Genomic DNA, 26,859 nt, shown 5'->3' with positions numbered 1-26,859 from the left:
ATGTTTGTGATGATATAGCTAGGACAGAGGAAATTAATGTTGGTTCCTAGTTAAGATCTGAGTCTTCAATTAGAAGTTGAAATCAGGTCATCAGTACATACAGAACCCACGTAACAAGTTACCTATCTTAGGTATTATTTTATATCAGTAGCTGTTGACTTTTATTTCTCCTCTCATAACCAACAATTCCCAACTTCAAATTACCAGTTCTCCTCACTCTTCTTACATTGTTCTGACCCTCCTTTGTGTTCTCTTCATCATAAAAGATTACGGTTGGAAGAGACCTCAGGAGGTCATCTAGTCCAATCCCCTGCTCAAAGCAGGACCAACCCCAACTAAATCATCCCAGCAGTCTTTGTCAAGCCATGCCTTAAAAACCTCTAAGGATGGAGATTTCACCACCTCCCTAGATAACCCATTCCAGTGCTTCACTACCCTCCTAGTGAAATAGTTTTTTTCTAATATCCAACCTAGACCTCCCCCACTGCAACTTGAGACCATTGCTCCTTCTTCTGTCATCTGCCACCACTGAGAACAGCCTAGCTCCATCCTTTTTGGAACTCCCCCCTTCGGGTAGTAGAAGGCTGCTATCAAATCCCCCCTCACTCTTCTCTTCTGCAGACTAAATAAGCCCAGTTCCCTCAGCCTCTCCTCATAGGTCATGTGCCCCAGCCCCCTAACCATTTTTATTGCCCTCCACTAGACTCTCTCCAATTTGTCCACATCCTTTCTGTAGTGGGGGGGGGGGGACAAAACTGGACACAATACTCACCAGTGCCAAATAGAGGGGAATAATCACTTCCCTCTATCTGCTGGCAGTGTTCCTACTAATGCAGCCCAATATGCTGTTAGCCTTCTTGACAAAAAGGCCACCTTGTTGACTTATATCAAGCTTCTCATCCACCGTAATCCCCAGGTCCTTTTCTGCAGAACTGCTCTTAGCCAGTCGGTACCAGGCCTGTAGCAGTGCATGGGATTCTTCCGTCTTAAGTACAGGATTCTGCACTTGTCCTTGTTGAACCTCATCAGATTTCTTTTGGCCCAATCCTCTAATTTGTCTAGGTCACTCTGGACCCTTTCCCTACCCTCTAGTATATCTACCTCTCCCAGCAGCTTAGTGTCATCCACAAACTTGCTGAGGGTGCAATCCATCCCATCATACAGATCATTAATGAAGATGTTGAACAAAACCGGCTCCAGGACTGACTGCTGGGGCACTCCACTTGATATCAGCTGCCAACTACACATCAAGCCACTGATCGCTACTCATTGAGCCCAACGATCTAACCAGATTTCTATCCACCTCATAGTCCATTCATCCAATCCATACTTTTTTAACTTGCTGGCAAGAATACTGTGGGAGACCATATCAAAATCTTTGCTAAAGTCAAGGTATATCATGTCCACCGCTTTCCCCATATCCACAGAGCCAGTTATCTCATCATAGAAGGCAATCAGGTTGGTCAGGCATGACTTGCCCTTGGTTAATCCATGTTGACTGTTCCTGGTCACCTTCCTCTCCTCCAAGTGCTTCAGAATGGATTCCTTGAGGACCTGTGTCATAAATATAAAGGGAAGGGTAAACCCCTTTAAAATCTCTCCTGGGCAGAGGAAAAATCCTCTCACCTGTAAAGGGTTAAGAAGCTAAAGGTAACCTCACTGGCACCTGACCAAAATGACCAATGAGGAGACAAGATACTTTCAAAAGCTGGGAGGAGGGAGAGAAACAAAGGGTCTGTGTGTCTGTCTATATGCTGCTTTTGTCGGGGATAGAACAGGAATGGAGTCTTAGAACTTTTAGTAAGTAATCTAGCTATGTATGCGTTAGATTATGATTTCTTTAAACGGCTGAGGAAAGAATTGTGCTGAATAGAATGACTATTTCTGTCTGTGTGTCTTTTTTGTAACTTAAGGTTTTGCCTAGAGGGATTCTCTATGTTTTGAATCTAATTACCCTGTAAGGTATCTACCATCCTGATTTTACAGGGCTGATTCCTTTACTTCTATTTACTTCTATTTCTATTAAAAGTCTTCCTGTAAGAAAACTGAATGCTTTTTCATTGTTCTCAGATCCAAGGGGTTGGGTCTGTGGTCACCTATGCAAATTGGTGAGGATTTTTACCAAACCTTTCCCAGGAAGTAGGGTGCAAGGGTTGGGAGGATTTTGGGGGGAAAGACGTGTCCAAATTGCGTTTCCCAGTAAACCCAGTAAGAGTTTGGTGGTGGCAGTGGATATTCCAAGGACAAAGGATAAAATTAATTTGTACTTTGGGGAAATTTTAACCTAAGCTGGTAAAAGTAAGCTTAGGAGGTTTTCATGCAGGTCCCCACATCTGTACCCTAGAGAGAGTTCAGAGTCGGGGAGGAACCTTGACAACCTGTTCCATGGTTTTTCCAGGGACTGAGGTAAGGCTGTAGTTCCCTGAATTCTTCTTCTTCCCTTTTTAGAAGATGGGCACTATATTTGCCTTCTTCCAGTCGTCTGGGATCTCCCCCGATTGCCACAAGTTTTCAAATATAATGGCCAATGGCTCTGCTATCACATCAGCCAACTCCCTCAGCACCCTCGGATGCATTAGATCCGGACCCACGGACTTGTGCATGTCGAGCTTTTCTAACTAGTCCTTAACTGGTTCTTTCACCACTTTGGGCTGGTCACTTCCTCCCAATACTGTGTTGCCCAGTGCAGCAGTCTGGGAGCTGACCTTGTCTGTGAAGACCGAGGCAAAAAAATAATTGAGTACTTCTGCTTTTTCCACATCGTCTGTCACTAGGTTGCCTCCCCCATTCAGTAAGGCTTCCACACTTTCCCTGACCTTATTCTTATTGCTAACATACCTGTAGAAACCCTTCTTGTTACCTTTCACATCCCTTACTCGCTGCAACACCAATTGTGCTTTGGCCTTCCTGATTAAACCCCCGGCATGCTCGAGCAATATATTTATACTCCTCCCAAGTCATTTGTCCAAGTTTCCACTATAAAATAAAAGGAAGTTCTTCTTCACTCAGCACACAGTTAACCTGTGGAACTCCTTACCTGAGGAGGTTGTAAGGCTAGGACTATAACAGGGTTTAAAAGGGAACTAGATAAATTCATGGTGGTTAAGTCCATTTATGGTTATTAGCCAGGATAGGTAAGCAATGGTGTCCCTAGCCTCTGTTTGTCAGAGGGCGGAGATGGATGGCAGGAGAAAGATCACTAGATCATTACCAGTTAAGTTCACTCCCTCTGGGGCACCTGGCATTGGCCACTGTCAGTAGACAGGATACTGGGCTGAATGGACCTTTGGTCTGACCCAGTATAGCCATTCTTATGTTCGTGAAGTTCACTCACTATTGCTGAGCAGTCTGGCACATTTTCATACCTAGCTCTAAATAGTAAAGAATTTTTGAATATTTAATGTATGTTTATACAAATTTCTAAAGAACCATATTCCCAGGTCATCCCCTAAAACCTCTTCCCATTTGCAGTACTGGTCTGGATGGTAACTATTTGTTCACCACCCTGACACTGACAGATTTTACTCTCTCTGTAGCGTGGCATCACCAAATGAGTCAGGCAGTGAGTCCAAAGCAATTGTATTGAAGAAAAGTTCAATTTACACACATCTTGGTAATTATTAATGATGGATAAAAAAAAATTCCATGATGATTAAGGCAGAGCTTTGTTAGAGATGGCGTGTATAAAGTCTCTCTTATAACAATTGCTCTTTACATCCATTATAGGTTAGGTCAAAAGAAAATCAGGCCCAAATTCAGGTGCAATGCAACTCTTACACCAATGATTAATCTGGCTTCCCACCCACCCACCCACACAAACTTCCTTACTGTATTACAAAAATACATGTTTATAACTGAAATAATTTAAAAAAAATATTTTTCTCTTGGTTTTGAGGGGAGGAAATAATGGAATCCTAGAATATCAGGGTTGGAAGGGATCTCAGGAGGTCATCTAGTCCAACCCCCTGCTCAAAGCAGGACCAATCCCTGTACTTTTGTATACAACATAAATTATCATATTGTTAGCATTAGATAAATAATATTCAGATTATTTATTTGGGCATTTCTGCTTTGGATAATGAAAATAGATGAGGCAATTTCCATTTTGTTGCCAATCTAATTTCACCACTAGATTTCATTGCACTAGTTGCAATCCAATGTTTGTATTGCATGCTCTGCAAGAGAATTTTAGTTAAATACCATCATTTTTTCCAAACATTTCTGTTAGTCCTAGTTTTTATTAAAGCTTATTTTTACTAAACCTATATTTTAGGCTACATTTGAACTTTTAATGTCATTAATACAGAACCATTCATTTGAACATATAAATTATTACATGTTTAAAATTATTTGGATGTTTCAGACTCTTCATCATCTGTCTCAGTGTAGAAGGTAAAGGATGATATTTGTATCCTGGATAGTTTATTGAAGAGATGGGTTGCCACAATAACAGGTAATGTTGCAGGAACGGGTAACACAGCTATTGCATAAATAGTTCAAAATGTTATGGTTTTAAAGTTACAAATGCCTGGCTAGCTGTGTTAAATATACAGCCTCCCTTACCATACCTGATTCTAGTACTGTTTAAAATCTTACAAGATTAAAAGCAGTATAAACTGGCAAGGACAAGGAAAAAAAACAAGTAACAGGAATGCTTACAAAAAGCGTGTATTCAAACTTAACTGATGGGATTTCCCAGTGATAGTAAAGGGATGAAACAACAAACAACAACAAAACCCCTTCCAATTATATTTCTAAGTAGTAAAAGAATACCAATCAAAAAAGCATTCACCCATCTTAATGGTAAGTGCCATGGGATCCTGTACTATGCAGCTGTACATTGAGAGAGTGGTCTTGGGAGCATAAAGAGAAATTGACATAGTAATCATGGATTCAGAGAAGTGAAGGTGAACCATCCGAGAAGAGCTACAGTGAGTGCTGCATTAGGGGGCTGTCAAGGTTCCTTCCACACTCTGAATTCTAGGGACAGATGTGGGGACATGCATGAAAGACCCCCTAAGCTTATTTTTACCAGCTTAGGTTAAAACTTCCCCAAGGTACAAACTGTTTTACCTTTTGTCCCTGGACCTTATGCTGCCACCACTAAAGTGTCTAACAAAAATAACAGAAGAAGTGCCCACTTGGAAACATCTACCCCCACCAATATTCCCCCAAGCCCTACACCCCGTTTCCTGGGGAAGGCTTGATAAAAATCCTCACCAATTTGCATAGGTGAACACAGACCCAAACCCTTGGATCTTAAGATCCATGAAAAAGCAATCAGGTTCTTAAAAGAAGAATTTTAATTAAAGAAAAAGTAAAAGAATCACCTCTGTAAAATCAGGATGGTAAATACCTTACAGGGTAATCAGATTCAAAACATAGAGAATCCCTATAGGCAAAACCTTAAGTTACAAAAAGACGCAAAAACAGGAATATACATTCCATTCAGCACAACTTATTTTACCATTTAAACAAAACAGAATCTAACGCATATCTAACTAGATTGCTTACTAACTCTTTACAGGAGTTCTGAACTACATTCCTGCTCTGGTCCCAGCAAAAGCATCACGCAGAAAGAGAGAACCCTTTGTTTCCCCCCGCCCTCCCTCCAGCTTTGAAAGTATCTTGTCTCCACATTGGTCACTTTGGTCAGGTGCCAGCGAGGTTATCTTAGCTTCTTAACCCTTTACAGGTGAAAGGGTTTTTCTTCTGGCCAGGAGGGATTTAAAGGTGTTTACCCTTCCCTTTATATTTATGCCAGGGCTGTGTTGTGAGCTGGTAGGGTGACTATCCCACTGTCTGTCTGCTGTGACCATTTGTTTGACTGGAGTTAGTTGCAGGGACTGTTTAACAGTTTGGTTGTTTGTTTGAAAAGTGTGAACTGGGAGTGCTTTGTTCCTGGTGGGCCTTGAGTGATTGACTGGAGAGAAGGCTTTGAACCAGGCCAATTGCTTCGAGCCAGCAGCCTTATAAAAAAACAGCCAGTTACGAACTGAGTGAGTGGCGAACAGAGGACAGGCAGACAGAGGGAGTTGGAGAGGGAAAGGTTTCAGAGTAACAGCCGTGTTAGTCTGTATTCGCAAAAAGAAAAGGAGTACTTGTGGCACCTTAGAGACAAATAAATTGGTTAATCTCTAAGGTGCCACAAGTACTCCTTTTCTTTTTGAGAGGGAAAGGAGTCCAAGAGAGCTGGCTGTATTTTAAAGGAGCCTTATTGAGGGTGCAGGAACAAACCATCCCGATGTGCAGAAAGAATAGTAAACATGGCAGGCAACTAGCTTGGCTTAACAGAGAAATCTTTAGAGATGCTAAAACACAAAAAGGAAGCTTACAAGAAGTGGAAACTTGTGCTTCAGAATTGATTCCTTGAGGACCTGCTCCATGATTTTTCCAGGGACTGAGGTGAGGCTGACTGGCCTGCAGTTCCCAGGATCCTCCTTCTTCCCTTTTTTAAAGATGGGCACTACATGAGCCTTTTTCCAGTCGTCTGGGACCTCCCCCAGTCGCCATGAATTTTCAAAAATAATGGCCAGTGACTCTGCAATCACATCTGCCAACTCCTTTTGCACTCTCGGATGCAGCGCATCCGGCCCCATGGACTTGTGCTCGTACAGCTTTTCTAAATAGTTCTGAACCACTTCTTTCTCCATAGAGGGCTGGTCACCTCCTTCCCATGCTGTGCTGCCCAGTGCAGTAGTCCGGGAGCTGACCTTGTTCGTGAAGACAGAGGTGAAAAAAGCATTGAGTACATTAGCTTTTTCCGCATCCTCTGTCACTAGGTTGCCTCCCTCATTCAGTAAGAGGCCCACACTTTCCTTGACTTTCTTCTTGTTGCTAACATACCTGAAGAAACCCTTCTTGTTACTCTTAACCTCTCTTGCTAGCTGCAACTCCAGGTGTGATTTGGCCTTCCTGATTTCACTCCTGCATGCCTGAGCAATATTTTTATACTCTTCCCTGGTCATTTGATTTAAAGCTGCTACCCATTAATTTCATTTGGTGGCCCCTAGTTCTTATATTATGGGAACAAGTAAATAACTTTTCCTTATTCACTTTTTCCACATCACTCATGATTTTATATACCTCTATCATATCCCCCCATAGTCTCCTCTTTTCTAAGCTGAAAAGTCCTGGCCTCTTTAATCTCTCCTCATATGGAACCCGTTCCAAACCCCTAATCATTTTAGTTGCCCTTTTCTGAACCTTTTCTAATGCTAGTATATCTTTTTTGAGATGAAATGACCACATCTTTACGCAGTATTCAAGATGTGGGCATACCATGGATTTATATAAGGGCAATAAGATATTCTCTGTCTCATTCTCTATCCCTTTTTTAATGATTCCTAACATCCCATTTGCTTTTTTGACTGCCGCTGCACACTGCGTGGACATCTTCAGAGAATTTATCCACGATGACTCCAAGATCTTTCTCCTGATTACTTGTAGCTAAATTAGCCCCCATCATATTGTATGTGTAGTGGGGGTTATTTTTTCCAATGTGCATTACTTTACATTTATCCACATTAAATTTCATTTGCCATTTTGTTGCCCAATCACTTAGTTTTGTGAGATCTTTTTGAAGTTCTTCACAGTCTGCTTTGGTCTTAACTGTCTTGAGCAGTTTAGTATCATCTGCAAACTTTGCCACCTCACTATTTACCCCTTTCTCCAGATCACTTATGAATAAGTTGAACAGGATTGGTCCTAGGACTTACCCTTGGGGAACACCACTAGTTACCCTTCTCCATTCTGAAATTTTACCATTTATTCCTACCCTTTGTTCCCTGTCTTTTAACCAGTTCTCAATCCATGAAAGGATCTTCCCTCTTATCCCATGACAACTTAATTTATGTAAGAGCCTTTGGTGAGGGACCTTATCAAAGGCTTTCTGGAAATCTAAGTACACTTTGTCCCCTGAATCCCCCTTGTCCACATGTTTGCTGACCCCCTCAAAGAACTCTAATAGATTAGTAAGACATGATCTCCCTTTACAGAAACCATGTTGACTTTTGTGCAAGAATTTATGCTCTTCTATGCATCTGACAATTTTATTCTTTACTATTGTTTCAACTAATTTGCCTGGTACTGACGTTAGACTTACCGGTCTGTAATTGCCAGGATCACCTCTAGGGCCCTTCTTAAATATTGGCGTTACATTAGCTCTCTTCCAGTCATTGGGTACAGAAGCTGATTTAAAGGACAGGTTACAAACCATAGTTAATAGTTCCACAATTTCACATTTGAGTTCTTTCAGAACTCTTGGGTGAATGCCATCTGGTCCCGGTGACTTGTTACTGTTAAGTTTCTCAATTAATTCCAATACCTTCTCTAGTGGTACTTCAATTTGTGACAATTCCTCAGATTTGTCACCTACAAAAAACGGCTCAGGGTTGGGAATCTCCCTAACATCCTCAGCCAGGAAGACTGAAGCAAATAATTCATTTAGTTTCCTTGCGATGACTGTATCATCTTTACGTACTCCTTTTTTATCTCGATCATCCAAGGGGCCCACTGGTTGTTTAGCAGGCTTCCTGCTTCTGATGTACTTAAAAAAAATTGTTATTACCTTTTGAGTTTTTGGCTAGCTGTTCTTCAGACTCCTTTTTGGCTTTTCTTATTAGATTTTTACATTTAAATTGGCAGTGTTTATGCTCCTTTCTATTACCTCACTCGGATTTGACTTCCACTTTTTAAAAGATGCCTTTTAAACACGAGTGCAACCCTGTTCATTGGTTCTGTGTTGCACCCTTTTGTGTCACGGAACACAAAGGCAGCACAAACTGTCAGGAACACCATGCTCTGCTTGATGAGCATCAGGCAGAATAGAAGCACTCATGAAATCAGCTTTGCACTCATTGCACTGCTTATATGTTTCATTCAGAGCAGAAACTGGAGCCTCTAAATTCTGTAGAAATCTCGTCCCTTCTTTTGTGGGAGGTTTATCCTCTGCCATACATTGCACGTTGGGAAGAATAAAATTAGCACACTCGTATCCCAAAAGAAAGGAGTGGTAGAACTGGTTGCACTACCTGTTCTTCAGTGGTTTCCCTGGGGCTCTCCCAACACCACTAGTTTGCTTCATGGTTGCAAACCTCAGAATTGCCATCTTTTCCAAATTTTCTTGCAAGACTCACTATTTTTCCTGTGGTGTTTTTTGGCTTCTTATGATCATCTGCACTGTTTTCACGAATCATTGCTCAGATTCAAAATGGGCATCATTTTCCATCTTTTCCAACAGGACTGAAGCCACAACCTGCTGTCAGGATAGATCGTCACTGTTCCCACAGTGATGGCCAGTGACAACAAGGCTATTAATAGTAAAGAAGGATACCATCTCCCATTGTTTTCGGTGAGAGTGAAGTCAAAGAGCACTCAAGGAAGATAGACAAGAACATGGCAATGTTCTTGAAGCTTACAAGAAGTGGAAGATTGGACAAATGACCAGGGAAGAGTATAAAAATATTGCTCAGGCAAATCACACTTGGAGTTGCAGCTCAGAAGAGATGTTAAAAGTAACAAGAAGGGTTTCTACAGGTATGTTAACAATAAGAAGAAGGTCAGCGAAAGCGTGGGCCCCTTACTGAATGAGGGAGGCAACCTAGTGACAGAGGATGTGGAAAAAGCTAATGTACTCAAAGCTTTTTTCACCTCTGTCTTCACGAACAAGGTCAGCTCCCAGACTACTGCACTGGGCAGCACAGCATGGGGAGGAGGTGACCAGCCCTCTGTGGAGAAAGAAGTGGTTTGGGACTATTTAGAAAAAGCTGGACGAGCACAAGTCCATGGGGCCGGATGCACTGCATCCGAGAGTGCTAAAGGAGTTGGCAGATCATAGAATCATAGAATATCAGGGTTGGAAGGGACCTCAAGAGGTCATCTAGTCCAACCCCCTGCTCAAAGCAGGACCAATCCCCAATTAAATCATCCTAGCCAGGGCTTTGTCAAGCCTGACCTTAAAAACTTCTAAGGAAGGAGATTCTACCACCTCCCTAGGTAACGCATTCCAGTGTTTCACCACCCTCCTAGTGAAAAAGTTTTTCTAATATCCAACCAAAACCTCCCCCATTGCAACTTGAGACCATTACTCCTCGTTCCGTCATCTGCTACCACTGAGAATAGTCTAGAACCATCCTCTTTGGAACCCCCTTTCAGGTAGTTGAAAGCAGCTATCAAATCCCCCCTCATTCTTCTCTTCTGCAGACTAAACAATCCCAGTTCCCTCAGCCTCTCCTCATAAGTCATGTGTTCCAGACCCCTAATAATTTTTGTTGCCCTTCGCTGGACTCTTTCCAATTTTTTCACATCCTTCTTGTAGCGTGGGGCCCAAAACTGGACACAGTACTCCAAATGAAGCCTCACCAATGTCGAATAGAGGGGGACGATCACGTCCCTCGATCTGCTCACTATGCCCCTACTTATACATCCCAAAATGCCATTGGCCTTCTTGGCAACAAGGGCACGCTGCTGACTCATATCCAGCTTCTCGTCCACTGTCACCCCTAGGTCCTTTTCCGCAGAACTGCTGCCTAGCCAGCTAGTCTGTAGCTGTGCATTGGGTTCTTCCGTCCTAAGTGCAAGACCCTGCACTTATCCTTATTGAACCTCATCAGATTTCTTTTGGCCCAATCCTCCAATTTGTCTAGGTCCCTCTGTATCCTATCCCTGCCCTCCAGCGTATCTACCACTCCTCCCAGTTTAGTATTATCCGCAAATTTTCTGAGAGTGCAATCCACACCATCCTCCAGATCATTTATGAAGATATTCAACAAAACCGGCCCCAGGTCCGACCCCTGGGGCACTCCACTTGACACCGGCTGCCAACTAGACATGGAGCCATTGATTACTACCCGTTGAGCCCGACAATCTAGCCAACTTTCTACCCACCTTATAGTGCATTCATCCAGCCCATACTTCTTTAACTTGCTGACAAGAATACTGTGGGAGACCGTGTCAAAAGCTTTGCTAAAGTCAAGAAACAATACATCCACTGCTTTCCCTTCATCCACAGAACCAGTAATCTCATCATAGAAGGTGATTAGATTAGTCAGGCATGACCTTCCCTTGGTGAATCCATGCTGACTGTTCCTGATCAATTTCCTCTCATGTAAGTGCTTCAGGATTGATTCTTTGAGGACCTGCTCCATGATTTTTCCGGGGACTGAGGTGAGGCTGACTGGCCTGTAGTTCCCAGGATCCTCCTTCTTCCCTTTTTTAAAGATTGGCACTACATTAACCTTTTTCCAGTCATCCGGGACTTCCCCCGTTCGCCACGAGCTTTCAAAGATAATGGCCAATGGCTCTGCAATCACAGCCGCCAATTCCTGTCATTGGAGAGCCATTGACCATTATCTTTGAAAACTCATGGTGATCAGGCGAGGTCCCTGATGACTGGAAAAAGGGTAATGTAGTGCCCATCTTTAAAACAGGGAAGAAGGAGGATCCGGGGAACTACAGGTCAGTCAGTCTGAGATCAGTCCCTGGAAAAATCATGAAGCAGGTCCTCAAGGAATCAATTCTGAAGCACTTTGAGGAGAGGAAAGTGATCAGGAACAGTCAGCATGGATTCACCAAGGGAAAATCATGCCTGACTAATCTAAGTGCCTTCTATGACGAGATAACTAGCTCTGTGGATGAGGGGAAAGCAGTGGAGGTTTTATTCCTTGACTTTAGCAAAACTTGTGATACGGTCTCCCACAGTATTCTTGCCAGCAAGTTAAAGTAGTATGGGCTGGATGAATGGACTATAAAGTGGATAGAAAGCTCGCTAGATCGTCAGGCTCAACGGGTAGTGATCAATGGCTCCATGTGTAGTTGGCAGCTGGTATCAAGCGGAGTGCCCCGAGGGTTGGTCCTAGAGCTGGTGTTGTTCAATATCTTCATTAATGATCGGGAGGATGGCGTGGATTGCATCCTCAGCAAGTTTGCAGATGACACTAAACTGGGAGGAGTGGTAGATGCACTGAAGGGTAGGGATAAGCTACAGGGGGACCTAGACAAATTAGAGGATTGGGCCAAAAGAAATCTGATGAGGTTCAACAAGGACAAGTGCAGAGTCCTGCACTTAGGACGAAAGAATCCCATGCACCGCTACAGACTAGGAACCGAGTGGCTAGGCAGCAATTCTGCAGAAAAGGATCTAGGGGTTACGGTGGACGAGAAGCAGGATATGAGTCAGCAGTGTGCCCTTGTTGCCAAGAAGACTAATAGAATTTTGAGCGGTATAAGTAGGAGCATTGCCAGCAGATCGAGGGACGTGATCATTCCCCTCTATCTGGCATTGGTGAGGCCTCATCTAGAGTACTGTGTCCAGTTTTGGGCCCCACATTATAAGAAGGATGTGGAAAAATTGGAAAATGTCCAGCGAAGGGCAATAAAAATGATTAGGGGGCTGGAGCACATGACTTATGAGGAGAGGCTGAGGGAACTGGGATTATTTAGACTGCAGAAGAGAAGAATGAGGGGGGATTTGATAGCTGCTTTCAACTACCTGAAAGGGGGTTCGAAAGAGGATGGATCTAGACTGTTCTCAGTGGTACCATTTGATAGAACAAGGAGTAATGGTCTCGAGTTGCAGTGGGGGAGGTTTAGGTTGGATATTAGGAAAAACGTTTTCACAAGGAGGGTGGTGAAACAGTGGAATGGGTTACCTAGGGAGGTGATAGAATCTCTATCCTTAGAGGTTTTTAAGGTCAGGCTTGACAAAGCCCTGGCTGGGATGATTTAGTTGGGGATTAGGTCCTGCTTTGAGCAGGGGGTTGGACTAGATGGCCTCCTGAGGTCCCTTCCAACCCTGATATTCTATGTTTCTATGAATGCGGTTAGGAAAATTGTGAGGGGGCAAGCTGGGGGCAGGTAAGATACTAAGCTGGTGTACAGAACAGGGACATAGGGAAGGTGTGAGAATGTGGGGTAAACATGGGGGACTAAAGACTGGTAGAATGTGGAGGGAGAATGCTTGTGGGGCATAAGACGAGAGGGAAGATGGGATAATACAAGAAGATGTATAGAATGTTTTTCTTTCCCTTTTACTCCAGGAGTTAATAGGGTAAGTAGAATTGCCATCTGAACAGGAGGTTCATCTCTTCATATGATTGCTTTGGTTTCAAAATTTAATCCCACAATCATGCACAAAATGGAGGGGAGTTTCTTAACAACTAAGACTCAAATCAGAAGGCAGAGGAAAAGTAATGCTATTTTTTTGAATCTGACTCATGTTCTCTGAAGTCTTGGGGGTAGTAATACTAATATTTACTGGGCTGCTCTTCCTTTCTCAGCCCTGCTCCTAGAACAGACACTTTCCCGTCTCTTCTCTGGACCCTGAGAACGCTACACTTTTAGGGATTGATCTCTTTGCTGTAGCTATCCCAGGTACTGTGTCTGCCCATCAAACCTTGCTATTTGGTCTTCCTCAACAACTAGAAACTCTGAACAACTTAATTGTATATGTATTAGAATTTTTCTGGTTCGTTTAAAGTAGTTTTTGTTAAGGTTGCCCCAATTCTAAATTCATTTGCTGACTTCACATATTCATAACTATAGAAATGTTATCTTTATAAAACAAGCCATATACAAATAGATCTCATTAAAAGATCTGAGTATTAAGCCAAGTTTAACTAAAATCAGTCTGGTAAACTTAGGTATACATATGGGGACAACTGTCCCAAAGTGGAACTACCTTAACAGTAAGTTCAAAATTTCTTTTTGGTTGGATCTGAGTCCTTTCTTAATGATGGGTTGCTTTTGGTACTGTTTAGCCCAGTATAGATTGGTTCTGGGGTTCTTGAACTAAATAGCTTTGAATCGGGTTTATTCTGTAAATCATATAAGGAATGTAGTCAAGCTAAGTTTGATGACTTTATACAATACAATACAATATCCAATACATACCGTGTTTTATACAATAAAGTACCATGTGAAAAGGTTCATAAGAAATCCAGTTTGTATTATATGTTGTGATATTTGATGCTTATGCTTTCAAACATAATCTCTTTATATTCAATACAAAAAAGAACGTATGAAATGCTCAGAGTTCAGTCTTAATTCTGTACTTCTTTGTTTTTGAGTGCATGGTTTCTCAAACATAATATTAATATTAGTCTCTCTCTTTTTGTATTAATATTATACACGTCTGTATTTATTTTGCAAAACACTTTTGGATGAAATGCACTATATAAATATAAAGTTATCTGATTATCACCGCATATTTTGTATTTTTTCACAGATCTTTGAAATGTTGATCACTTGTTAGCATCTATATTGATTTTTTTCAATAAACATAAACTTTGAAATTAAAATATTCCGCTAGCATTATGGCAGTTTGTTGTAAAGGCTTTAGTGAAATGAGTTGTCTATTTTTCTCATGTCTGCTGGGGAGCAGATTTTTTTTCTCTCTCCTCTTAGGTTATCAACAATGATTCATTGGTGAAATTTCTGAAGGCCAACCAGGAAGCCACACAATGTCAAAATCTTCTAATATGTTTACCAACAGAAAAAATGTGGAAAGAGTGACAGGCTTTCTAGGTGATCTTGACCAACTTATTTATCCTATGTTTCCCCATCTGTACACTGATACTAAGCTATCTTCCTACATCATAGGTCTGTTCTGAGGATTATTTAGCGAACCTTTGTAAAGAGCTTTAAATCTCAGTTTGGAGAGACATGTGAGTGCTCAGTATTAAGTATGGCAAGAGAGCTGAATGTTAGTAGGGCATTTCAATATAGCCAACCACAAGTGTTTAAAAAAATATCATAAGTACCCAAAAGATCATGAGATTAAAAAAAATTGCTTTTTTAATTGGCAATTTGGTTTCTGAGCTTTTAGGGTGCACTCAAGTCATACGTTTAATCTTTTCTTTGCAACCATGAAAGCTAGAAGCATTTTCTAATGAAAGCTGTAAAAAGAAAAGGAGTACTTGTGGCACCTTAGAGACGCTAAGGTGCCACAAGTTACTCCTTTTCCTTTTGCGAATACAGACTAACACGGCTGCTACTCTGAAACCTAATGAAGGCTGTGATTCCCACAAGCACTTGTCTTCAGTAGCTGGGATTTTAAATTAAATTTCAGATATTGTGAGACTCCTGATACAATCAGGATGGTTGACAACAAGATGGTGCACGAGTGGGGAGGGATGAGTGAGTGGGGATAGCTATAGATCCCCCAATTCTTTTTTTAAAATAATGGGATTTTGGGAAATGTCAGGTGGTGACACTTTGAGGCATAAGTGATATTGGGCTGGGATTTCTGCATCTGGGAGGGAGGGTTAGCTGGAGACCACCCTCCTAGCTGGGGGTGTGTGTGCATATGGAGGTGACTGGAGGGGGCGGGGGGCGGGATCTGCAGGGTGGAGAAAGATTTGGCCGTGTGTTTGGATGAGGCATTTAAACCCTCCCGCATTTACATGATCCCCTCACACTCATCCAGCCCCTGCCTGGAGCCCTGGGTACGGAGGGCAGGCTGAGGTGCTGTTCCCACCCGCACCGCCTCAGGTACGCTCAGGGGGAAGGAGCAGAGCCTCTAACGGTTACCCCCGCCCGCCCGCTCGCGCTCCCACTGCCGGGCCGCCTGGAGATCCGACCCAAACAAGCCGGCGCTGAAGAGAATCAGCCAATCAGAAGCCGCAGAACGTAGCTGACTGACAGGCGAGCCTACCCAATGTGAGGCATCTTCAGAGAAGGGCAGGACGATCGTTGAGGAGGCTAAACGGCACCGCCCGCTGGGAGGATCGTAGGGGCGCGGCTAAACCGCACGGGGGCGTGGTTTGAAAGGACGTTGGGCGAGGCCTTTGCTTGGCGATGGGCGTGGCCTAGCGGGCGCTATTTAAACCTGCTGCTCCCAGCCTCTACCGCTGAGTCGGCGCGGAGCCGCTGCAGGTGTTGTAGCCTCGGCGGAGGCCGCTTTGGATAACGCTTGTGCGCGCAGGTTCCTCATCCCCGTGGCTGCCCCTTTCCTCCGCAGCAAAGGCGGGCTTCGGCCGGCGGGCGGGTGGGGGAGGAGGGGGTCCCCGTCTTGTAGGGCGGCCGTGGTGGGTCTGTGGCGCCCGTTGGATGCGCTCCCGGAGCCCGGGGCAGGAGGGGGCCGGAGGGAGGCGTTGCCTCGCCGCTGCCTGAGAGGATTTACGACGTCTCGGACTCCGCCTGGCGCCGGTGCCGCCGCCGCCGCCTGCCCTGTGTGCAGGTCCCCCTGGCGCGCGGGAAGCGGAGATGGACGAGAAGTACCTGCCCGAGCTGATGGCGGAGAAGGACTCGCTGGACCCGTCCTTCACCCATGCGCTGCGGCTGGTGAACCAAGGTGGGCGGCGCGGGGGGGACGGGACCCCCGAGGCGTGGGAAGGGGCGGCCCTGAGTTGGGGACGGGGGCTCGCTTGCTCCGTGCGGCGCGGGCTGAGTCCCGGCGGGGCGGGCTCCTGGCGGCGGCTGGCAGCCAGGTGCGGAGCCTGGCCTCTCCGGCTCCTTCGGTTGCCTGCCCGGGACGCCGGCCGCCGCTCCGCGGCGGCCAGGTGAAAGTTGCTCCCGGGGCCAAGCGCCGCTCGCTCTGGGGGGTTTGGCGGCTGGGTCGCCATCTCCCGGCGAGACGCGATCCCCAGCACGCGTGGACCGGGAGGCGGAGAGAGGGCGGCTGGTGCCTTGGCACATCGCACTCCGGTGGGGGGCGACGCACCTGCCAGGGACGGGAAATCTCCGTCCAGACGCTGCCCAGGAGGGGCGAAGGGGTGACTTCAGCTCTGGAGTCTGTTGTGATCTCCCGCAGTAGGATGCCTCTGGTCCTAGGGCTGGGGAGGAAGCCGGGTCTTCTCTCTGGGGTGTGCTTGGGACGTGACGCGTTGTCCCGATCTGTTGACACTTGTGGGTTTGATGTTGTCGCTTTCAATTGATCTTAATAGTGATGTACATTTCTGCTAGGAGAAGGAAGCCTGACGAGTTTGTGTAAAGTAAGAAGGGGAAAAAAATGGCCCCGAGAACAATGCACATTGTGATTCTTCGCTTCGCGTTTTAGCAGACGGATGTCGTGAAGTTCCCTTAAATACCCAAATTGTTTAAAGAGTGGGCTTTAGAAGGAAAATATACACTTTTAGTGAGCAGATAATATAGGATTGTCAAACACTGTAATTTTAGTTCAAATAAACGGTATCAGGATATTTTCCTGTTTTACTTCTATTGGATTATTGATGATCATTTAAGTTAATTACTGCAGTTTCTAAAAGGTTTATTGTTCTTGATCCACTTCTAATGGCTTTTTTTTGTTTACATTCCTAATTGGGCTTGCTCTTGTGTCTAGTGAACTATATATATTTTTTTATTGTTACCTACTGTGCAGGCTGCTGTGAGAGAATCTGAATTGTACAGTGTGTGATCAGCGGAGTTAACGAGGACTGGGGTTACAAAATCATAGAATAAATAAAACAAAGTGTAATCTTAATTACTCAGCAAAATAACATCCTATTAGCAGAATGAGAAGAATTGTTTAAATTTATATGCATAGGACACTTAGTCTTGATTCCAGATTTTTCATGTTGCCACTGCTATGTGAAGTGTTGCTTTGGGATTATTGAGCGTACATGCCTGTCAGTTTATGCTGCAAACAGTCCATAGTTGGGTTATGTATTAATATATAGTAAGAATAGATTCAACTGCATGTGTATCGTTTATCTCAAAATAGCCTTACTTATTCCACAAAAAAATTGTTCTCTAGGAGCTGTCCAGTATGCCAGCAAAACTAAATAGAACAAATATGAACATAATAATTTTCTTTAAGTGGTCTGCAAACTAAGCTTTCCCACAGGAAGTCATGTACACCTTTGTAAGTAACTTCAGAAATTGAAAGTAGCTCTTAAAATCAGTTTTATGCAAAATTGCCTAAAGCAGAATTTTCTGCAATTATAATCTGTGATTGAAAAAATTGATTTCTAAGCGTCAAAGTCAATTAGCAACAGTACACTGAAAAATAATTTGTTTTAAATGGTCACTAGTATTTTCAGAAATGTCTATTGCCTGAATATTAAAGAAGTATAGTGTAAATTTGGCTATTATTCCGGGGAAGTGTCTGAATGGTAAACTGCTTTATGATGGGTAGATTACTTTAAAATATTCATAAAATATGCTGTGGTAATATGGCACAAAATTCACAAGTAGTGGTATTCCAGGTTTATTACCAAATCAATTCACTAGTTAACTTTTAAAAATGAAAATCGAGTATGCATCTTGATCTCATTGCTGAAATCATCGGAAGGCTATGCTGGTATTTGCTTCATTACATTCATTGTTCCATATCTAAGTTACAAATGTTGTTAGATTGGCATAGCTTGTTGATTTGCAGTGTGCTAGGAAATAATTTCTGGCTTTAAATTTAAGGACTAACAAGGTGTTGCTTGATAGTTGATGCACATAATCTCAATTGCAAAATGCAAATACCATGGTTTTGTAGCTTGATACTCTAAAACAATGCAAAGTTTACGCCAAAAAAAAATCCCATGAGCGAAACAGTAGACCATCTTATGTGAAGGAATCTTTTTTTGTAAAAAGTTTCCAATTAACTTAAGGTAAAATTATTTGAGAAGGGAAATCTTAGTGTAAATCAAGTTTTCTGATACTGTGAATAAGTATCTCTGTTAAATATGTGCTTAAATTTTTTGTAATTACTGATGTAAGTTTAATCAACTTCTAACTATATTCTGTCCTCAAACATCATGACAGTTATTCCCTTTTCTGTTAAAGTTTGATCTTTAACTAATGTACTTAACTGTGGGTCTGAAGTTTGATGACAAAGTAAATTAACCAGAATTAATACCTAGAGCTCGCCCTTTGGTATATTTTTTTATTGATAACCAGGGTCACATCTATTTCTAATCCTGTTTCCTGGAACAGTAGTTTGTGTGTGTGTGTGTGTCTCCTCACATGCTTTCAAAGGTGCTCTTCTAGCTCATACAGCTAAAACATGAATGGTGTTCTCAGTAGCACATTTGTTAGTAATATATCTTGTACTTAGGTAGGTTTTTGTTCGGCTTCAGATTTAATTTCTGTGCCATTAGTCACAGACTTAGATGTTTCACTCATTTTATCTTTTGAAATGTAAGCTCCTAAAATAAAAGCATAGTAACTACAAAGTTACTGCTCCAACTTAAAATCAGGCTTCTGTAACCTTAACTACTTAAAATTACCTGAGTTGATGGCTGGCCTCATAGACAGTTGTGTATAATCTACTGTTTTGAAGTTGCTGCTGACTAAAAGAAATGGAATATGTAGGGTATCTGCTAGTCTTACTGAAATAGGATGTTTTTAATATTACTTTGACTTCAGAAGTTAATAACTCTTTAACCTATTCTTCTCAATTATAGCAGGCTATGATCTTCTTGGTAAAATAGAATATAACACTTTTTTAAATGTTTTCTTTTTCTACCTGAACTTGTAATTTTGGTGGTTTGTACTAAAGTTGAAAAGCTGAGTTAACTTCCCTTTCTTACAATTGTTCAAGAATCAGAAAATCTAAACATGTCACTATTTTTGCTTATTTGAAAGTAATAGAAGTTTAATTCTTATCCATTCAGTAACACTACCTCCCTCCCCCCCCCGCCAATGGTGCAATAATCAAAATTGGAATTTGGGTTGCAAAAATAGTTATTTGTAAGGTTTTCAAAATTCAGTTTAATTATTGTTAGTTTATTTTAACTTTTGCCAAATCAACGGAAAAGATTGTCTTATGGATACGCTCCACTGTGTGGAAAGGCAAACATATTTTGATGAATAAAGCCAATTTTCCTAATTCTTTTAGAATCGCTTCTTGGGACTTATTGAGCAACATCAGTCACAGTATTGGGGGGAAAAAAAACCCAAAGTTCAGAAGGGCTGAAATAAGTGCAATTTTTTCAGTACATACGAGAGCACAATAATAGTCACAAATGACTTGCCATCTTGAAATTGAGTATCGGGAGGGAATTGAGAAGCTGCCCTGTCCCCAGACTTTACATAACTGCCAATTATAGTCTCCACATGGTAATACACAACAGTATACTGAGAATTTTTTCATCTGCCATTAGAAATCATGAAATATACATGCTTGTATGCTTTCTTGGTCTGAAGGTTTGGTTACAGAACTCTGTAAACTACAGGGCATAATAAACATCGGGTCAGAGCACGGAGAGAGGAACTCTTTACCAGACAATTCTGAACTACTACAGAGAAACGAGGTTAAGTAATACTATGTTTGCTTGGCAAAAAGCATTTGCTGGCATTGAGCATACTGATGGAATTGAAATGAGCACCTACATATTTGTTGCCTACCTACATAGTTATAAACTTCATTGCTTGCTATTTTCAATTGCTATAGAGCAGTAATTTTCTCCTATTGTTCCCCCAAAATGTGAGGCCTCCAATGGCTTTAATAGAATTTTCACCAATATAAATTGAGAAAGTTATTGTTGAAGTGCAGTGTTAAACAAGTATTGGAGCAATCCACTACTGCTTAAATTTGGTAGAACAGTAGGGGTCCTTCTCCAGGAGGTAATGAGAATATATTGTCACAGTTCTTCTCTGAATCAGATGTTTGTTTACTTTTCTACTTGAGCAAAACATATTAAACCTGTTTACTGTAATACAATTGGCTTTCTTTCTATAAACGTAGTTAGGTTTGTGACACAAGAGAGCCAGACACATGGGTGAGGTTTTCATATACTAATAAATTGGCAGTTCTGAAGGGATTAATATGCAGCTGTTAAGTACCAGGAATAAAACATTCTGGCTAATTCTAGCCTACATATAGTAGCTCTTATCCTAAAGGAAGGCCTCTGGTGCCTCTCCCATGGAGGTTAGATCACATGGGGGAAAAATCAAGGTGGTGGGCACCCCCATGGCCATGTAAGAGCATGCAGCTCAGTTCTGCATTTTTTCCCATGTTTTGCAGTGTTTGGGAACTGCTATTTTGGTAGAGAAATAAAATACATTTTTGGCTTTAGAAGCTGAAATTTTCATCTAAGGGGTGAGGGAAGTTTCCTAGAAATTGTGGTGTGTGGTTTTTTGTTTTGTTTTTTTTACAATCACCTTAATCAAAGGCATTAGATATAGCTTTGATCTTTAACCTTATCATGGCAATAGCTTATCATGCAGAGGGAAGTGTTTAAAATTTCTGTAGCATGAGGGACTCGTCAATCATCCTACTAAATCTTTGCAGGTGTAACAACTTTAATATGCAATGGTTACATCTGCTCCTTAACATATACGGAAACAAACTGAGTTGAAGACGACAGCAGTAAGTTGCTCCTGGTTAAAATTAAAATCTCTCTATAGCAATGCACTTGAAGGTGTGAAGAATTATAGCACTTATTTTCTGAGGTGAGGGTGAACTTTCATAGGCTTCATAGCTGAATTTATCACCAGGTTTTTGTAATTTTATATTTGCTACTGGAAATACTACTTAAAGATGTGCAACTTGAATCTGTCTTTTGAGATTAGGTTGCCTAACTTGTTTTCTACCTCTGGACATGTCATTGCTGTCAAAAGTTAAACTACTCTTTCTTGGTGTACAATTCAGTGCCCTTTATCAAGCACAGTGTTGTGTCTGCAAGGCTGACTGTTTGTCTTTCAGATTATACATTTGCAAATGTAAATACTAGAGAGGCTGACATAATACCTATTAAACTGTTCCATAGTTCAGTAACTAGGGCTGGTCTCAACTACAAAATTAAGTTGACTCTATCTAATTTGACCTCGAGCCTCTGAATTAATGAAGTCAATTGTGTGGTGCCACACCATACTCATTGTCTCGATGGAGTGCGTCCTCACTAGCAGCACCTATATCAATGCACAAAGCAGTGCATCGTGGGTACCTATCCCAAAGTGCAACTTGCCGCACTGTGTTTTAGGAAGTTTGTACAATGCCTCATGGGACTAAAACAGAGGAGAATAGGAACACTGCATCAGCATCCCATGATGCACTGTACTCCCTCCCTCATATCCATGGCAAAGAATCCAGTGGTTTTAGTCCTTAAAACCACTGTGCATACACCATAGCCTCAGAAGCATGGAGCCTGCTCAGTTGTGCTGCAAGCCATTGGAGTGGGGGACAGTTCACAATTGCTGCTGGCAGTCACAGAGCAGCTGCACTCTGAGCACCGTTTCTGGTCCTGTGAAACAAGCATGGACTGGGACTGCATCTTTTGCAGATATGGCATGAGCAGTGGCTGCAGAACTTCTGAATGCAGAAGGCCACCTTCCAGGAACTTTGTGCAGAGCTTTCCCCTGCCCTGCAGTTCAACACAAAAATGAGAGCTGCTCTGACAGTGGAGAAGTGAGTGGCGATCGCTGTATTTGGAAGCTTGCAACACGAGACAGTTACTGGGCAGTGGGGAATCAATTTGGAGTAGGCAAGTCAACTGTGGGAGTTGCTGTGCTCCAAATGTGCAGGGCCATTAATCGACTTCTGCTGCAAAGGGTAGTGAGTCTTGGAAATTTGCAGGACCTAATGGATGGTTTTGCCACCATGGGGTTCCCTAATTGCAGTGAGGTAATAGCACGCATATCCCCATCTTGACACCAGACCACATTCCCTTTTGGTTTATGTACTCTTTGGCATACTTTTCAGTGGTCTTGCAAGCCCTGGTGGATCACAGGGGGCATTTCACTGACATCAGCATAGGATGGTCGGGAAAGGTTCATGACGTGCATCTTTATGAACTTGGGTCTATTAAAGCTGCAATCTGGGACTTTGCAGACCACAGACTTAACATTGATGTTGAGATGCTATAGTTATCCTGGGGGACCCAGCCTACCCCTTGTTCCTATGGCTCATGAAGCCATACACTGGCCACCTGGACAGCAGTAAGGAACAGTTCAATTATAGGCTCATCAGGTGCAGAATGGTGGTTGAATGTGCCTTTGGTGATTTGAAAGGGCACTGGAGAAGTTTACTAACAAGGCTGGACCATAGTGAGGAGAACATCCCCATAGTTATAGCTGTATGCTCCAGAATATCTGGGGAGGGGAAGGTTTTGCCAGGGTGGGCAGTTGAGACGGATCACATGGCAGCCATTTTTGAGCAGCCAGACACCAGGGCAATAAGAAGAGCACAGCAAGGGTCGCTGCATATCCATGAGGCTTTGAAAAGCTGTTAGAGTAATGTGAGCTGCTTGTGTGCATTGTGCTTTTCCCAAACCTCCACCTTGTTTGTATCACTGTGCTTGTAAAGCCAACCCCCCACCCAAGCCCCGTGCTTCTACTCAATAAAGAACATTTATTTCTCAAATCCATTTACTTTATTTAACAAACATCAGTAAGGAGGGAGAAGAGAGAAAAGCTAACCTGGGGGTGGGGTGGGGGAAAAGGGTTGTAAAGTTGGAAGGGCAGAAACATTTTCAGCTGTGTAACATAACACCACATTCTAGATCATCAAAGGTCTGTGAAGGGGTGTCTTCTGTTCCTTGTACCCTCCCCACCTGAGTTAAGTGAAAGGGATAATGGGCTTTTTACCCACTCATCATGGAGCACTTGTGGGAGGGTGATTTTACGCTAAGCGATGCTGGCTGGCTGTCCACCAGGGTCTGCAGAGGGACTCCACCCTCCTGCTTCTGTTCCTGCAGTTTAACCAGATGCCTCAAAATGTCTGCTTGGTCCCTCGTAATCCAAAGCATCTTATCCTGTGCTCCACACTCGTTGGATGCTTTCCTGTTAACTTCTCAGACAGTGAAATCCTCTATGCTTTCAGCTCTGTGTCAGCAGCCCCAGAGGCGTTCATTATCTCAATGAAAATGTCCTCCCATGTTCGTTCTTCTCCTGATCACCAAAAGTCTGCTTTCAGGTGTTGATGACATGCCGAAGGACACATTTCCAGCTGTCGGGGGAGGAGGGGATAAAGGAGCTATTGTACATGAATAAAATGTTTCCATAGCAAGGTTGTGTTTTCATTTAAAAAAAAAAACTTATTAGACTAGGTGCAAGCCATAACAATCAGAATCCATAACTGTTCACTGTACTGTTTTTTGCTGCTCCAGTGATGGGTAGTATTGCCCCCCCCCCAGGTCATGGGTGACTGCACTTTTTTAATGAAGGCTTATGTCAGGAGCCCAGGTAGCTAGTCAAACAGTAGCCCTTTCCCATAGAACCATGGGAAGCTGTTTATGAAGGGGGCAGGGACAAACGTTTTCATTTCCAAATCGTGGAATCTCTCAGGTGGGGCTCAAATCCCCATCAGCCACTTTAAACTATTTGCAATCCATGCCAAGCACAGTAAAGGCACATTAGTGGCCATGTGGTTTGGCAATCTGGAACGTGTGCGTGGGGCAGGATGGGTCTATATGCCTTTTTTCCATGTAAGAGCACTTTTAATGAGGACTTCACCTGTTTTCCCCTAGGTGACCCTATGTGATATTAGTCTCCTGAGGGTAACAGAGGTGGAAAGGAAGGAGATGTTGCAAGTGCTGGGTATAAACCCGGTCTCTGTGTACTACAACAATGCCAGCTGAATTAATTCAGGAGTTGTGTGGGGAAAGTGTCCTACCATGGTGGAAGAAATAAGACTGCCTGCCCAGAAACCTCCTGCAAAGGATGGCAGAGTACCTCCATGAAAGTTTCCTAGAGAGCCTGGGAATCCTCCATGGATATCTCAGTCCACATAAACAATCTTTCTGGGGGGCAACCCTCTGCGTAGCTGGAGCAGCCTCTTGTAAGCAGAGAACCACAGCACCTCACTTTTTCTTCACAGTAAACCTACAATACCATTGAAAGTGTGCACCCCCTAAAGTTTAACTAGACTTTCATTGTAATTGTGTATGTGCTAGAGGTGCCTTCCCTGGCATCATGGTCCGCCACTATGATGTCCTGCAACCCGCAATGCTCTGGGGTTAAAAATATTTCCTGGTGCTCAGGGAGAATGGAGCCACCACTCGCCTGTCTCCCATTCTCCTCCTCCTCCACCATATCATTCTCCTTGTTATCCCTAGACTCTCACACCTGTGAGGGGTCCATGTTGCTTGTGGGGGATGGGGGTGCTTGTAGGGTCACCCCACAAGAATCGCATGCAGCTCGTTGTAGAACCAGCATGTGTGGGGTTCAGCACCAGAACTGTTCATCTAGTACGCCTGGCAAAGTTTTTATTTTCATACAGTAATGCTGTGTGTCCCGCATGTAGCTCTTCTCCCCCATTCCATGAGTGATCTTTACAGAGATATCAGCGTTTCTTCTGCTGGATCAGAGCTTTGCTTGCACAGACTCTTCTTCCCACATAGTGATGAGATCCACCACCTCCTGTACAGACCAGGCTGGGGCACGTTTTAGGTGTGTAGTCTCCACGATCAGCTGTGCTCAAGCTGGTATGCTCCCAATACTAATCAAACAGGAAATGGGTAATCAAAAGTTCCGGTGCTTTAGCAGGGGAGGGGCTGTTTCCTGTGTACCTGGCTGCAGTGCAGCAGAGTTGAGAATGATCTCCAGAGCGGTCACAGATGAGCATTGGAGATACCACTTGGAGGCCAATTAAGTCTAATTAGACAACACTGTGTCTGCGCTGCCTCACAGTCGGCCCATGAAAATCAAACTAAGCACTACGCCCCTTGCAGAGGTGAATTACAGAAGTCCACGTCAGAGGCAACTTAGGTTGACTTAAAGGACCTGGTAGTGTAAATACATACATTAATAGTTTGACTTTAAGCAGCTTCCTTCAACCTAACTCTGTAGTGTAAACCAGACTGTGAACACACAGAATGCTGAAAAAGGTTGGAAAGGGAAGGATTTCTGTTAAAATAATGGAGAGAAATGAGGATAGGAACTGCCTTTCTCTAGTTATGTATGTTGTTAGCCCTTGTGAATGCCTGTTGAAATATGTTTTAAATCAAATTTAAAGAAATTAATAGAAATAAAACCTGTTAACATTTTCATTTGTAGTTCTTCATTACAGAAGGCATATGGGAACCTTACACCTGCCCCTCACCCTCAGAAGAAACAATCTCAACCCATACCACCCACTAAGGCCCATATACTGTATTTAGGTTAAATGCTTGGAATAGAAGAAACATATAAATGCAAAAGCATTAGAGATGCAAACATCAACTAAAAGGAAATACGGATTCCAGGTTATTACAGAAAGATGTAATATATTTTGCTTGTATGTATGTTGAAGGGAAGAGGTTCACAGATGCAAGTTTGTGACACAAGACCCTGTCTCTCATCCTACACAGAGTAGTTGAATTAGTTTGCAGTTCCCCTCTTGATTTCCACTGACATGGCCAGATATAAGGCAGCAATAGACCTTTCCTCGGGGGAGAGGCTGTTTTTTGTATATTAACTATATTTTGATCCATTTTATTGAATGGGCAGCTAGTACTGACCACAGAACAGGCCTGCTGGTTTTTATGTACAAATTACTTGGAGTAACAATGAAATAAAACAATTAAAGATCTTGAGAACTAAACTTTGTCCCCAAAATACTTCAGGGATAAAGTAAGCTACTGACTTTTATTCAGTTAATTTCCTCCACAAATAGTAAGTAGTACTGATTAATTTTATTATGCTGTTAAAGAATTGGGTGTTTGAAGCTGTAATTAATCAGTTTTATTTTGTAAACAGTGACTCTGCATTTCTCAAAGCATCTGCATCTTCAGTCAGGTTTCCTCAACAAAAGTCTGCAGCATACTGTATTTTACTAAGAATTTGTAATTTTTATACATTGTGACAGGGTTGGGCCAGATGGGTACAGGAGAGTAATAGAAGGCAAATATATTAGCCCCAGGTTAAGTAGGTCCCTTTTCCCTGGGTAAGGTAACAAGGAAGGTTGCAGAACAACCAGGAACCTTCTGTAGACAGTTAAGACAGACAGGCTGATTAGAACACCTGCAGCCAATCAAGAAGCTGCTAGAATCAATTAAGGCAGGCTAATCA

At 42.8% G+C, this 26,859-nt stretch overlaps 1 protein-coding gene across 1 annotated transcript in view; it reads left to right on the top strand.

The window, feature by feature from the left end:
* The first annotated feature begins 16,001 nt into the window (after positions 1-16,001).
* Positions 16,002-26,859, top strand: part of KHDRBS3 (KH RNA binding domain containing, signal transduction associated 3) — a 193,332-nt gene continuing 182,474 nt past the window's right edge. The window contains exon 1 of the mRNA XM_073330059.1: positions 16,002-16,291. Within this exon, the coding sequence (XP_073186160.1) occupies positions 16,204-16,291 (88 nt within the window). The 5' untranslated portion in view covers positions 16,002-16,203. The remainder of the gene's footprint in view (positions 16,292-26,859) is intronic.

Source organism: Lepidochelys kempii, chromosome 2 (genome assembly GCF_965140265.1).
Source record: "Lepidochelys kempii isolate rLepKem1 chromosome 2, rLepKem1.hap2, whole genome shotgun sequence".
NCBI classification, from domain to species: domain Eukaryota; kingdom Metazoa; phylum Chordata; order Testudines; family Cheloniidae; genus Lepidochelys; species Lepidochelys kempii.
This window is presented reverse-complemented; position numbering and strand designations above follow the sequence as displayed.